Consider the following 15,880-nt stretch of genomic DNA (forward strand, 5'->3'; position numbering starts at 1 on the left):
GAGGTCGAGGCCAGCCTGGGCTACAGAGTGAGCTCCAGGAAAGGTGAAAAACTACACAGAGAAAGCCTGTCTCGAAACAAAAACAAAAACAAAAACACCCTTCTTCTCCCACATATTTCCAGGCCCTGGTAATTTACTGGAGAGACTTCTAAAAAGTAAGAATTCTGGGGGCTAGAGAGATGGCTCAGAGTTATAAGAGCACTGGCTGTTCTTCCAGAGGTCCTGAGTTCAATTCCCAGCAATCACATGGTGGCTCACAACCATCTGTAATAAGATCTGGCGCCCTCTTCTGGCATGCAGGCCTTCATGCAGGCAGAACATTATATATATAATAAATAAATCTTAAAAAAAAAAAAAGAAAAATGGCAACACCTTAAAAAAAAGTAAGAATCCTTAGTAGAAAGAATTGACACCAATTCTATAAAAATATCTCCCACAAAAGAGAAGAAGGAACACTTACACTTCCCAGTTTGGTATGAAGGGCATAGAATTGAAAAATACACACAAGGAATTATACGACATGGGATAGGAGGGCCATATTTAAGGATGAATTTGAAAAACAAATGATCATACTCCATCATATTAACATAATAAAGGAGTAAAATTATATAATCATATCAATCAATGCAGAAAAAGAATTCAGTGAAATCCACCTATTTTATGATAAAATTCTCAGAACAACATGAGTAGAGGGATCCTCTGCAACCCGATAAGGACATTCAGAGGCTGAACTATCAGGGGGTCAGGACCATCCTCTGTCACAGAAGGAGTCTGAGGCCAGCTTGAGACCATGACTTCAAAAAAGAAAGAAAGAAAAGAGAAAAGTATCAATAGGTGACTATTATACATCTCAGCAACTTCTTGCCCGAAGACCGTAAAGAAATGGAAGTCCGTCGTAACATAACTTATACACACATTTTTGAAGTAACTTTATAAGAAAAATTATTCAAAGCACACTGGCTACTACGTGGTTTAAGTAGAATGTTACACGCTGTGATGGTTAGTTTCAACTGTCAGCGTGGCACTGTCTAGAAATACCAGCATGCCTGTGGACCCAGCTTCTGGGCCTGGCACCCTGCCTTGATCTGAGGGCTGCCCTGGACTGGTGGTGGGTTTCCTCATCTGTCATCCCATTGCTGGCTTAGAGTTCTTCATAATCATGTGTCTGGAGTTCTTTAGTTTCTTTCTCTTTAATAAATAGAATAAAATCTCTTTATTCTATTTTTTCTCTTATTTTGCCCTCTCCTTCAGTGGATGACACTGACAGCCTCCTGTTTGCCATTTTACCTGTAACTTTCCTCATTATGTTATATTCCTGGATGACAAATTATGGGGATGCAAAACCCATTATTGATTTCTAAGGCTCCAGAGTCAGATTTCCAATGAATGTGTCACCAAAGGACAAACAAGTGATCTTTATGATCCTGTGTCTTGACTGAATGAATGTCAGCATGTGTGTATGATGGCATATTATAATCTCTTAAGATGTTGCTGCCTTATGGTAAGTTGGGTAAAGGTGAGGGGGTCTTTGCCCAATTCATTAAAATTCATAGGAATTTACAGAATAAAAAGTGTAGTATAAAAATTGTGGTTATTAAACCATCAAGGAAGAAAGAAGAAAATTTGAGTTTGAGTCATCCTACTGTTAAGTGTTTGTTGCAATTGGTACTCGAAACTGTATCAATGACTTTATTCATGCATTATCACAATAAAATCTCTTGGTTTACCCTCTCTGCTGAATAGATCTTTTATTCGTGCATGATTTTACAGTGTCACATTTTGGTCATCTGAAAAACAGTATTTGTCAAACTATATAGCTCTTAAATCATAAATGCACTGCACTATATGTGCCAGATCAAAACAACTGAGTCCCTCCCCTTCCCCCCTTTTGAAAATAGATTATTTTCTCATACAATATATCCTGGAATAGTTTAGCCTCCCTCTCCTCCTCCTAATTTCTCTCCACCTCCCCTGCCCTCTGGATCCACACCCTTTTCTGTCTCTCATCAGAAAAGAACAGGCTTCTGAGAGATAACAACCAAACTTGACAAAATAAAATACAATAAGATGAAGCAAAAAACTTTCATGTCAAAGTTGAACACAGCAACCCAACAGGAGGAAGAGTCCCAAGAGCAGGCACAAGAGTCAGAGACCCACTGGTTCTCACAGTCAGGAATCCAATAAAAAATACTAAGCTAGCAGCTGTAATACATACACAGGTCCTGGTGCAGACCCATGCAGCCCCGTGCTTGCTGCTGCGGTCTCTGTGAGGTCATAGGCACCTTGCTTAGTTGATTCAGAGGACCTTCTTCTCCTGGTGTCTTCCATTCCACCAACCTCTGGCTCTTACCATTTTTCCACCTCTTCTTCTGTGGGATTCCATGAGCTCTGAAAGGAAGGGTTTGATGGAGACCTCTCATTTAGACTCTGTTTCCTTGTTATGTCTGACTTTGGGTATCTACATCTGTTCTTATCTGCTGCCAGAGGAAGCCTCTCTGATCATTCTTTTCACGAATGCCTAAATAAATTTTTACATGCACCTATTTATTTTAAAAATTGCTTTTATTTATTATTTTATTATACTTTACAAGACAGTATGGGGATTTTCCTCATGCCTCATAGCCTACTGCCTCTATTTGTAATATAGTAGTAGTTAAACAGTTGTCTCCAGAAGACATGCCCAAGTCCCAGCCCTTAGCACTGTAAATGTGCTGCTGCCATTGTAGAAACAAGAATTTTGCAGATATAATTAAGATGTTAGGATGAGATTATTGTGATCATAGGATAGGTCTTAAATCCAATAGTAATGGCATGCTTAGAAAAGCAGAATGCCTCAGATCATCAAGCGAAGTTCTCATCAGCATCTCCAGTTCTGAGAATGGGTTACATCTAATCAAGTTGTTGGCCAAAGGGGCCCCATGGAAATCCCCAGACAACCCAGGATACTGCCCCGGCTATTGGTTGCTCTCCACAAACCGACAGCAAGGCCCCAATGTTGAAGACAACAGCTACACAGGTCATTGAATATGAAGAAATTGCACTGGTGCCCACCTAGTGCCTTTGCCCCTACTGACTAGTGTTTGTGGTAATAGAAGTTTCTCTGCATGATATCAGGAGAGAAATGTAGATCCTTAACCCACTAACCCTTCGATCTACAGTGGTAGACTTCCCACAAGATGCACTAGAACAAAAGAGGCACAAAGCTTGTGGGAGTAACCAACTAATATCTGATTGAATTGAAGGCCCACTCTGTGAGATGGAATCCATTTCTGACACTATTCAGGTGGCCAAGAACCTGAGACTAGATAGGCCAGGAACACAGGAGAAAATCAAACACTACTGAGCTCATCAGTGTCTTGCTCAGCCACCATCAGCAAAGCTCCTCTCTGTAGGACATGGGAACAAATCCAGAGGCCCACAGCTGGACAATGTGCAGGGACTGAGAGACCTTTGAACATTTGTTCCTAATGGAGTGTCTCCATCAAATCCTGAGGAAGAAGAGGAGGAAAGACAATAAGAGCCAAAAGGAGATGGAAGACACCAAAGTGGGGGGAAAAAGCCTTCTAAACACAGCAGAACTGATGTACGTAGGGGCTCACAGAGACTGCGGCAGCATCCATAGCATCCATAGAGCTTATCTCACCCAGATGGAGTCCCAGTGCTGAGAGGGAAAGTGGGCAGAAGTCCCCATCTGTAACCCAGAAGCTATCTCCAACTGACATCCTCTTGCAAAGGAAAAATTAGTTTTCTCTATCAGGTTCTCACTGAGTATGTAAACCATACACGTGGGCAGGCTCAATACCCAGCAGTAGATATATCTGTATTGGCATACAAAACAAACGCAGTGGTATTTTTGAATTTTTTTTTTAAGTCTCATAAATCTTTGTCATACTTTGGGCATTTTCTTTTACCTTACAGGTCTTTTGCTTAAGGTTTCCAGTTTTTATGGTGTTTCTGTGTGTGCAAATGTGTGTGATTCTATGTCTATGTGTGTTTCTTGTGTCTTTTCCTCTGGCTCTTTTTTTTTCCTGTTTGTTTGTTTTGTCCTATTCTGGTTTTTTTTTATTGTATCTTTTTTTTTATATTATTTTTAGATGACTGTGTTTTCTAATGAGACAGAGGAAAAAAGGGTATGCGTTTGGGTGGGCAGGGAAGTGGGGGTGATTGAGGAAGAGTTGGGGGAGGGGAGCCATGCCCAGAATGTATTGCATGTAAATATATTTTTAATAAAAGAAAAACAGGAAGGAAAAGCAGAATGCTGTGTGAAGTTAGAGCATACAGGGACTAAGGTCATGTGATGGTGGAGAGTGAGTGAGGTGTAGTTGCTGGCCAAGAAATTTAATAATTGCTGGTACCCTCTAGCAGCCAGTCAGGGAGAAGCCAGGAGGAGCTCTTCCCTGGACTCTTCAGAGGAAGCATGTGCCTCAACTCTGGAGCTGTGAAAGGATGCCTTTCTCCTCATTTATACCAGCAGGGGATGCTGAGTATGGTAGCCCCAGGAGACCTCTGTGTTTGGTAGTATGTTTGCTGAAATTAATGGACTGGAATTGGTGTGTGTTTTTCACTGAGTTTCACACTCCACTCAGGGTTCTCTGGCTTTACAAACCACGTCTTTGTCCCAGAAGTTTATTTGGACATAACACATTTAATTGCCCTGTTTCTTTATTTTTTATAAACTGTGACATTATCTCAGATTTTCCTCATTTCAATGAAAATTTTAGGGATTACTGTTCAAGTATTTTGTAAACGGCTCTCAGTTGAGAGGTGACTGATGTTTTTATTGGATGGGTTTGTGAGACTCCAGGAGGAAGACTGCTGAGAGACTTCTAACCCACAGGGCATATGCTGTCAGGGTGACTTCTCAGCATGGTGTTGACCTTGGTCACTTCGTCGCAAATGTCCTCCTCATAAAGTTTTATTTGCCTACACTGTACTTTTTTCAAAGAAATTTATGTGCAGTCACCCTTAAAAAGTAGGGAATTTTGCTCTACCTCCCTGAGCTTAGAATATTTACAAAAATTAACTAGAGTTCTTCTGTGTGGGAAAATTGGTCTACTCATTATCCATTCATTCATTCATTGAAATCAGCATTACTGACAGATATTTATATTATACTTTGTGTTATTACTCTTGTTCCCACTGCTAAAATGGTTTATACTTTGGCTGTTTGCAACTCCTTTATTTGGACCCTGGGCTTCTTTCAATGCTTCGCATCGTTATAAGGGTTTCTTGGCAGTCCTTTAATTTTTGGAATTAGAAGATGTTCTAGACATCTTTATTTTTTCTTTAAAGGCAGTTTCTTAATTCCTTACAGTACAAAATGTCCCAGACTTCTTTCCTGATTTGTTTGCGTGATGCATCCTGATCCCATTTATGGGATTAGAAACCAACATCCAAATAGTATGTATGCTTGTTACTACCAAGGCATTGTTGCTTCTAGGCTTTGCCTACTGACACAGGAAGAATATATGAGTCCCCAGCAGGGCAGTAGCACATATAAACTCATGAGACCTGTGCGAGCTTAAGCTAGACCAAATCCAACGTGGAAGTAAGGAGGTGGGCAGCGCTAGCTGAGGAGCTATGAGCATTTCACAGCATCTGGGAGAAGGAAGTCTGTTTTCTTTAATGATGTGACCCCTGATTGATCACATCCCAGGGCATACCCCACCTTCCAAGAGTGGTAGAGCAATACAAACTGGACTCAGTGAGGACAAAAAGAAGAAAACTCAGTGTTGGGTAGGTAGGGCAGTAAGGGCAGAGGAGTGGGAATGAATACGATCAAAATACATTTAGGGACTTGACAAAGATTGATAAAAATGTTATTTATAAAAATATGTGTGTCGGTATATACTAACTAATATAAATACATATATCTGTAAAGGTAGCTGTATGTAAGCATCTATATTAAACTAAATGTGAGTTCCTAATCCACTGTGATAAGGAACATTCTAGCTCCCCCTTGCATATCTCTAAACTCTCACTCCAATACTGGCGAACTGGCTCCCACCATCCTCCACTGTTGTATTGAGTCTTAGAAGTCCAGTATCCATGGATGGAAGTATCAGGGTTGCTAGTCCATATTCCTGTGGGTGCTTCAGCAGCTAAAGCACAATGCCATATGGACTGTTTCTTTTCCTTTAGCTTTACATTCACCACTCCTTCCCAGTCACCGAGCTCTTCATCCCACCTACTTTTATGAGGTTGTTTCACACACTGACAATAGTTAGAATGTTTTGTTTTGTTTTGGATCCCACCCTGGATTCCTCTTTGTTCCCTATGTTTCTGTAAGCTTTGTGTGATGTTAAAAGTCAACCTTTGTCCTTCAAAGTTCAATAAGTTTCAACAAATACATAATGTCATGTAGCCAACATTCTGATAGCACCCCCAATAGTTTTACTTCTCTAAAACAAATCCCTTCTTAGTTTATGACTTTATACTTTACATGATGTCTTTATGATCCTAAGTAACATCATCATATGTTTGTGTATTTGTGTGTTCTAACTCATTTATATAAATAACACTTTTGCCTAAATTTTTTCTGAAATGGTTATTTGCAATACTATATAAGTCCCATCTATGGATTATAATTGTTGTATCTGAATGACTTTGCAAATGTTCATATATAATGTTTATAATGTTATCTGTTCTCTCCTAAGGATCACTTAAAATGGGCTTTATTTCTCATTTGATATGCTCTGTGAATGACCTATGCTTATCTCCTCATGTGTATATCTAAGAACTTGTTTAGAACACATAGCAAGAAGTGAAATTGCTGAAACGGTTGGCATGCACATCTTCTGCTTCCCTGAGACTGCTCAGCTTGTCTCCGGGGTGGTCCACCAGTTCCTCACATCATAGCATCAGTTAACACTGCTGGCTCTACTTGTCTCTCTGTAAACTGACAGTGCTCCAAGCCAGCTTTCCTTGGCTTTCCGAGTCTGTGTGACAAATCAGGCCATTTTCTCAACAACTAGAAACAATATGACAGGAGCTTGGGCTTTTAAATTCGGGGGACATTTGTTACTATTTGTTATAATTTTTTTTATATAATTATTTTCAAAGGTGCCTGCATATCCGGGAACTTCAAGGATGTTTTGGAATCTTGCTGCGCCCAAATTTGCAATTCCAGAATCAACCATAAGGAAAACTTTATATCCAAAATATGAGGTAATAAATACAGCATTTTCTATATTGTTATTTTTGCTGTTATCTAACAATAAACCTGCATAACTTGCTTCTGAAGTAAAATTTACTGGACAGTTGTTATATAACTTGTCAAGCAATTATTGCTGTGGTCAGGATTGGTTGGATGATACTTTAGAGATGATTTATATGTGTAAATAATTGTCACATGTATAGTTATATGTGCATATGAATGTATCCTTATATTTTATCAAATTGTGGTGTACATATATAAGCTATAAGTATGACTAATGCACTTTTTAAAGTGTTATACTTAACTGCAGCTAGACAAGAGTAACCTGTTTTCTTTTTGGAAGATTATTTTATTTGTGATTCAAGTTACAAAGTCATGAAGGTTGTGTTGAGAATTCTCATGGTATTTTCATTTATTTTTTTGGTACATGATGACAATGAATATTTATTATCAAATTTTAGATAATAATTAAGAATCCCTATTAAATTTGCTGGCAGTGGTAGCAGTCTTGTTGATATGTGCCTCACAATTAAGACTTTATAGTTCTCCTGGAAAACCAGATGGAACGTCTCTTACACGTTGGTGGAAAAGCAAACTTTATTTCAAACCAGTCTAGAAGGGTAGCCAGAATGGTGGAAGGGAGCACATGGCCACATGTCCTGTTGGCACGGACTCATCTGGGACTCCCTCCAGGTTCTGCTTATCAACCAAGCACCTGCTGCATTTTCTCCTCAGGTTGACACTAAAATGGTGTCTGCCAGATGTCCACGATGTCTCAGTTTTCCAAGCCTGCCCTCATTTCACAGAATAAGATAGTTAATTCTTTTTTGAAGCTCTGGTAGAATTCTGAACTAAATCATCCATCCACGGGATTTCATTAGTTGAGCAATTTTAAGTCACTGCTTCATCTCAAAATAAATTTGTTGGGTATGCCATTGTATGCACGAAGCTACAGTGTCTATGACTACACGCTCAAGACCCAAGCAAGTTCAAATCAGCCAAAATCCCAATCTGGAAAAGGGTGAAGGCTTGTGAAGCCCCACCCTTCTACCTGAGGAGCTATCGGCAACTGATGCAGTGAGAGGGAGTTGTCTTTAGGGATGTTTTACTAAAAAAAGCTGCGTATATGGTCCAGTAGAGGGACCTTCACCAATGTCCATAAAGGCAGCACTAAGGGGATTCAGTGGGTTTTAAAAAACAAAACATATCAAATTGGGAGGGGAAAATTGGGGGGAGGATAAGGAAGAATAGAATCAGGGATTGAGGGGTATATTTGATTAAAACTTATCTGTATGTATGTATAAAATTCTCAAAGAATAAAAGTTAAAAACATCAAATAATGAAATAATTGAAAATTGAATAAAAGAGAACTATGCATTGGAAAGCAGTTCTGCATACCCCAAGGCAGGAAGAGAGGAGTTAATATGCTGAGCCAGTCAAAGGTGGACGCCTGCCAACCGGGATGTATCTGGGCTTTCTGAAAAACTATTATCGTGTTTAAATGTCAGGTAGGAAACAGTGCAGGTACCAGTGGCCAGCATGACATGCTCTACTGATTGCTTTAACAACTTTGTTTTTCCTATAGGGTTTGGAATGTATGCCTAGTCACCTGGCAGACAAAATGGCAGTTATGACCAAGATGGCTGTCATCACGTTGAGTTGGCTGCTTACGTGAATTATCTCCTTGTTTTGATTTTTGTTACCAGTAATTTTTGTTTATCTATTTCAAAAGAAAATGCTAGAGTTGATACAGATAGGAGGAATCTTCTTGAAAATTTGAAAGAACTCATTGTTTGGATAGAACTGAACCCTTGGGGAAAGTTTCTGATAATTTAAATGTTTTTTTTACTCACTGTTGAGCTATCTATATTTAGTAGTTTTTGGGTCAGCTCTGAACTCATTACAGAAATCCATGTGTTTTGTGAGTTACCTGCTGTGTGTGCAGAGATGCATGTGTTTTCCTGTCAGTCAAAAACCTCTGTTTGTAATGTTGCATAATTTTACTTCCCATCTCTTCATTTTCATAGCTATAGTAGGATTTTTAGAAAGTAGTTTAACTTTCTTGTTTCTTTTCTTTGTTTTAAGTTATAAATTTTTCCCTTTATCAAACTACTATCCACATCCTAGTGAAGAGCTATCATCAATACATTTTTAGTGAGTTTACAATATATGATGTCCAAACTGTTAGATACCGTGGCCTGTCAGCAGAAAAAGAAATGGATTCAGTATACCTTCTTTGATTAAAAGTATCTTGGATTAATTATTACATCACTTTTTGCCATTGTGAAAATTAGTTATTTTTCTCTTGATTTTTTTGATTATTGACTTTGCTGCTTATCATAAAATGTTGATGTAGCATGAATCCTAATTGGTCTTATAATAAAAACCCGAAGCCAAATATCAGGGTAAATGCTGAAAGATCAGAGGAAACAAGCCACAGCCACTTCTCACCTCGACAACTCCTCAGCGTCCAACTCCCGTCTCCTCCTGCCTTATATTCCTTTCTCTGTTCAGCCATCACTTCCTGTCCCAACCTTCCTAGTGCTGGGATTAGAGGCATGTGACCCCAAAATACTGGGACTGAAGGTGTGAGCCATCACCCCTGGCTCTGTTTCTCTTTTAGACTGGATTAATCTCATGTAGTCCAGGTGGCCTTGAACTCACAAAGATCCGCCTGGCTCTGCCTCCCTAGTGCTAAGATTAAAGGTGTGCGCCACCACTGCCTGGCCTCTGTGGCTAACTCTGTGGCTGGCTCTGCCCTCTGATCTTCAGACCAGCTTTATTTGTCAAAGCATATACAAAATATACCACATGTTGATATTCTCTTTAGTCATCTCCTTAATTTTTTTTATTGAATTTTAATTATTTTCTTATTCTTTTAAAGTAATACAAATATAACTTATGACTTGTATAAAGCTTTGAGTTTATTTCACTTTTACTTGGTGTCTTCATTTGTTTTTAAAATAATTTGTTTTGGAGGGGATTGTTTTCATTTTCTTTTGGCCATTCCACTTAGGTGGGAAGCAGTTTCAAAAGTTTAAAAAAATTATTGATATTGTTTTCTTTATTAAAGCTTATTATCAATTATTAATAGCATACAGCATACCTTTCACATTTTTTGAAACTGATTGCTATTTGTGTTATGGTTTATTGGCTAGTCCAGTATTCACTAACTCAGGCAGTGGCACTCTATATAGTTACCGTTGTTAACCCTGAGCTGGAGTAAGCAGAGCCTAGCTTCTGGAATCCGAGTCCTGATTTCGAATCCTTTTGCTTTCTAGCTAACTCTGTCTATGCTCCTGAAATCCATTGCTTTTGTATATAAAGTGAGTTTTGAGGATTTAATGAGGCATTGCACTGTGTATACTGTGTATACTCTGTAAGGAGCCTTAGTTTGAGAAATATTTCGACAGTTTCTGATGTTTTAGTATATGAGCCATCTATCTTTTTTTTTCTTTTGCAGTAAGCAATCATTGGTGGTTAATAGGTTCCACTGTTTTGACACAAAATACGGTGTGAAAGCTTTTGCCTTTGTTTTAAGTGTCTTCTTCAATATATAACACTTGGCATTCCAGTATACTTTTGAATGTCTTGTGTGAACACAGGGCAAGCTGTCAGCAGGCCCACAAGCCACGAGGAGCACGCCAGTAAGCAGCACTCCTCCATGGCCTCTGCGTCAGTCAGCTCTTTCCTCCAGGTTCCTGCCCTGCTTGAGTTGCTGCCTTTGATGATGAACAGATATGTGTAAACAAAATAAACACTTCCCTCCCAAAGTTAATCTTGGTTAGGATGTTTCATTATGACATTGAAACCCTAAAATGCCGTGACCCTTTAATACAGTTCCTCATGTTATGGTGACCCCCAGCCATAAAATTATTTTTGTTGCTACTTTATAACTGTAATTTTGCTATTGGTATGAATTGTAGTGCAAATATCTGTGTTTTCTGATGGTCTTAGAAGACCTCTGTGAAAGGGTTTTTCAACCCCCAAAGGGGTTGCAACCCACAGGTTGAGAACTACTATCCTGAGACATAGTTTAAAAAGATGAACAGAATTCAATGCTGATTCCTAAGTTGCCTTAGCATTTTCCACTTTCAATGATAATAGCATACTACTTTTAAAAACTGACTTTTGAATTTCAGTATTTTTCAACCATAAAGTTAGAACTTCATCAGATAAATAAATAATAGTATGGCTCTGCTAACCATGAAACTGTCAGCTTGTCACATTTAGGTCTTCCAGTTGTTTCTGAATACCTGAGTCGATAGTTGTAAGATGCATGAGCATAATTTGTATGGCTATTTTTTCCTCTTACGATAACACACCTATACCGTAACTTAGTTGGGTGACAGAATTGAAAGATTATGTCATTTAAGGAGACTTGCACTCCAGTTTACATTTAGAGTACTTACTTGTGCTTGCAAATGAAGCCATTTGTTAGCGATAAGGCCTAATTTTGCGTCTTGTTAATAATTCTGGGGTTGATATGTGAGACAGCCGGTGTTACTCTCCGAGATGGAATGTCGCCGATAAGTCCTAAGACTTAACATTACAGAAATCAAGTGCACGTTCCCATTTGACTCCAGGCCGGAGCCCTGTTGTGGATTCTGCATTAACATGACATCTCTAGTTGGACGTTCATGCATCATTGGAAGCAATTCTTTTACTACAGGTCTTTTATTTATTTTGCTAACAATGTTGTTCAGTGAAATAGCAGTGACTATAAACACTGAAAATATTCCATGACCTTATTTAATACTTAATTTAATCTTTTTATCACAGAGTGTTCAGTCAAGTAGAATTTTAATTGAGAAATTGTCTGCAAGCCAAGAAAGTGTGGTTATTTCAGATACATACCCCAGAAGAAGTTTTAAGGTATGTATGACTTTTACTCTGAATTTGAATTGGCTACTATATTTTCCTTTAGCTCGCAAATTATTTCTAGTTACTCTGGAAATCATTTCTTGGTGTTTGATGACTCTGAAGACTATCTCAGACCAGCCAGCAGTGTCTGTGTGAACAATTGATTCCCACTGTGGTGTTCTTAGAACACACAGAAGATAGTATTCATTAATCTGTGGCAAGATATTTGTGTGTATTTTTTCCCCTAAAATGCTAAGCTATCCAATTCCTTTTTGCCTGGGACTTAAATGCTTAAGTGTGTGTGTGTGTGTGTGTGTGTGTGTGTGTGTGTGTGTGTGTGTGTGTGCCTTTTGGCTCAAAAGGAAAGCTGTGTGTAGCCATGGAGCAGAGTCAACGTGACTGTTGTACATGGAGATTGCATGTACCCCATCGATTTCTCTGTCCTTGCAGACTATTCATGGCTACTCCTTAAGTAGTAAACAGGACTGGAGATAAGTATGTAATTTATTTTAGTGGCCTATTAATGTCCTGACATTGAAGGAAGATAACCAGGACACAGTTTTCTTTTTATGAGGGCCTTCAACTCTGTGCTCCACCTTGGCATCTTAGGCTGCTGAGCACCAAATTGCAGAGAGTTTCAGTGTCCTGGGACAAGTCACATTCCCTTTCTAGACAGCTATCTAGGCTGTCTGTGTTTCTGCCCCTGTCCCCCATATTCCCAGGAAGTACTTTTGGGCTGTAGTAATGATTCTCCAGTCAGTGTTTTGTTACTGGTGTTCCCGCCCCCATCATTTATTGGCTACTTTTCCTGATGTGTGCTTGATATTTTTATTCCTCACTGCCCTGGGGTGTCATTACCCATACCACTGTTGTATCTGTAGCACCTGGAACATTAGTTGTCTCTTAAAAACAGCCAGATCACTCAATTACACACTTTCTGGGTTGGAAAGCCATTTTCATTCTCTCGATCGTGGTGGTAGAGCCTTTCATACCTTCCTGTCATGTGGTCTCTTTAGCAGCAGCTGCTTTTCACCCATTCTGCTGGAGTTGGAAGACACAGGTATGATTACGCCACTGATGTCTGAGCAAACACAGTAGTGGCTCCACCTGCCACATAAAATGTACCCAGAATGCCTAGCCAGACCTCACAAACCGGTCTCAAGTATGTATTGTTCATATGCTTCTCCATCCATTGAACATCCATGTGCCCTACACTTTGCCTCCACAAGAATCCTCATGGACTAAAATTGCTGGCAATCTGACATTTCTCTTTCTATGCTGGGGACTGTTCACATGGCCTGGGATGGTCTCAAGATCTTTGCAGTCTGTGGAAGTATTTTTGTCCTCACTCAGCAGCTATGATATGTTCAGATTCTTACCTATTCAGAACTGACCTCTTCCTGTTCTCTTTGTACCTGAAATCATACCCTGTTTATAGTAGTTGATACTGTTGTTTTGGATTATAGATACTGCTTTTTATTTGGATAGGAAGAGCAAACATATTTGCTTTCAATTCTACTGTGACAGTGATTTCTTACTCTGAATGTAATAGCACCCACCTTGGTGACATTATAGAAAGTGGTGGTGTTTATGTGGTCCCCTAACCTAAAGTGAAAAGTTGAGGTTTCTTATAATTAAAATGGATTACATAACTTGTAAAAGATTAAGCCAGACAGAATACCATTATGGAGTGGGAACAGGCTTGTGAGAGTCCACCCATAGCTGAGGAGTAATTAGCAATTTATGACTGCTGTGGGAGAGAAGGTCTATTTTTCTTCAGGGATGCAGGTCATCAGAGGCTATCTATAAACTGTGCAAATACAGACAGTCCTAGGCAGACTCAGTGGATTTTAAAAATAGAGCACATGAAGTTGGGAAGAACTGTAGGGCAGAGAGTGGGGGGGTGGATCAGATCAAAATATATTGTATGCATGTATCAAATTCTGAAACATTAAAAAAGCAGAAAAAGAGGACTGTTCAGGGGCAAGTATCTTTCCCAGGCCAGCACACCTCTGGAACATTCACAGACCAGTGCCATTTATACCAGCAAGGAGGCTTTGCCTCAGAGCACCTTCACATCACAGGCTCTTGATTTTTTTTTTTTTTTTTTTTTTTTTTTTTTGGTTTTTCGGGACAGGGTTTCTCTGTGTAGCTTTGCGCCTTTCCTGGGACTCACTTGGTAGCCCAGGCTGGCCTCGAACTCACAGAGATCCGCCTGGCTCTGCCGCCCGAGTGCTGGGATTAAAGGCGTGTGCCACCACCGCCCGGCCTTAGGCTCTTGATTTTTGTTGTCTCAAGCTAAAATTAAAAATTAGCAACTTTCATTTCTATAAAATGACTAAATGAAGTGACAGGTCTTAAGTGCTGCTCTTCTCCATTAAGCAAATGACTTAATAAGTAAGAAAGTATATTTTAATTAGAATTTGTACTTTTTATTAATTTACAAGGATTATCATTACTCCACTGTTATATGACACTTTAGCTTGCTGAACAGTGACTATGGTTAACGTGTTTTTACTTGATTATTTTACAGTCTTTAATACTAAAAAAATCTGCATCATATGAGAATATCCAAAAATATTCCAGTGCACCACATACACGATTAAAGGTAATATAACTTTTTGGCTTTTACATTCTAGACTACACTTGTATTTCTAGCAATAAAAAAACATGTTACGCTCTTTCCCAAAGTTTGAACAGTTATACTATTTCTTATTATTAACTTGGAGTTACTTGTAGTTTCATGATATAGGAAGTGTAATAAATGATGCAGGGCCACTATCTCTATGTGAAATTCTTGCTGGTGGATTTTGGGTTTAAATTCATACACATGGGGTTGCAAACACACACACACACACACACACACACACACACACACACACACACACTCACGTTCACATACACACAATCCTTGTGAGATAATCCAGAAATTCAGTTGGTAAAATGCAAGGACCTTAGTTTAATATCCAGAACCAATGTGAATAAATGCTGAGTGTGATATCTCATGCTTATGACCCAGCGCTGGGGAGGCAGACAGGATTTGTAGAAAATGATGCACTAAAGAGTTTAAACTAAAATTTCCGTGATGTTATTATAAAATTATAATGATTAATGTATAGCCATTGCATGCCACTTATAATTATTATGTTAATATATTAATGCTAAAATTAGGTTGACTAGCAGATAATAGGATAGAATGGTTTTTGTTATTTAAATTTGCAAACACTGAATGGAAAGTTATTGTAGAGTATATGTTAACAGCAGTGTATGGAAATACAATGTTGTTTAAATGTTTTTTAAAATAGATTCACCAATTAATTTTATAAAATAAGGCATTTTAATAATTCAGTATGTTTAATTAACATAGTATGCTTAATTTACAGTGTTTATATGAAAAACAACCAAATTATTGGACTTTAACTCTATAAACTGACTTTTGAATAAACTTCAGAACTTGACGCGACATTTAAAGAACTCAAAATGGAAAGCCTCAGACTATTCTATAAAATGAAAAGGGAAAGAACTCAACTAAATTTATCCTGTAAGCCATAATTGCTCTGATACCAAACCCCAGAAAATGACCACCACCACTGCCAAAATCCATAAATCATTTTCTTTGGTAAACTTAGACACAAAAATTCTCAATTAATTTAGCTTGCCGACTGGATTCATTAGCACATCAAGGCGATGGCTAGTGAGGTGGCCACTGAGTCTGATAACTTGAGTTTGATCCCCAACTCCCACATGATGGAGAGAAGAAACCCAACTCTCACAAAGTGTCCTCTGATCATCACACATGTATAATGTCAAACACATAGAAAATAAGTAAATGTGAAGAATTAAAAACCCATACATTAGCCA

General features: G+C 38.7%; 1 protein-coding gene across 1 annotated transcript in view; it reads left to right on the forward strand.

Annotated features, from left to right (window-relative positions):
- Ttc6 (tetratricopeptide repeat domain 6) overlaps positions 1-15,880 on the forward strand; it is a 194,777-nt gene that overhangs the window by 96,548 nt on the left and 82,349 nt on the right. Inside the window, exons 8-10 of the mRNA XM_028869755.2 lie at positions 7,063-7,167; positions 11,939-12,031; positions 14,553-14,627. Coding sequence (XP_028725588.1) covers positions 7,063-7,167; positions 11,939-12,031; positions 14,553-14,627 — 273 coding nt within the window. The remainder of the gene's footprint in view (positions 1-7,062; positions 7,168-11,938; positions 12,032-14,552; positions 14,628-15,880) is intronic.

The sequence above is a fragment of the Peromyscus leucopus genome, chromosome 14, assembly GCF_004664715.2.
Source record: "Peromyscus leucopus breed LL Stock chromosome 14, UCI_PerLeu_2.1, whole genome shotgun sequence".
Taxonomy (NCBI): Eukaryota; Metazoa; Chordata; class Mammalia; order Rodentia; family Cricetidae; genus Peromyscus; species Peromyscus leucopus.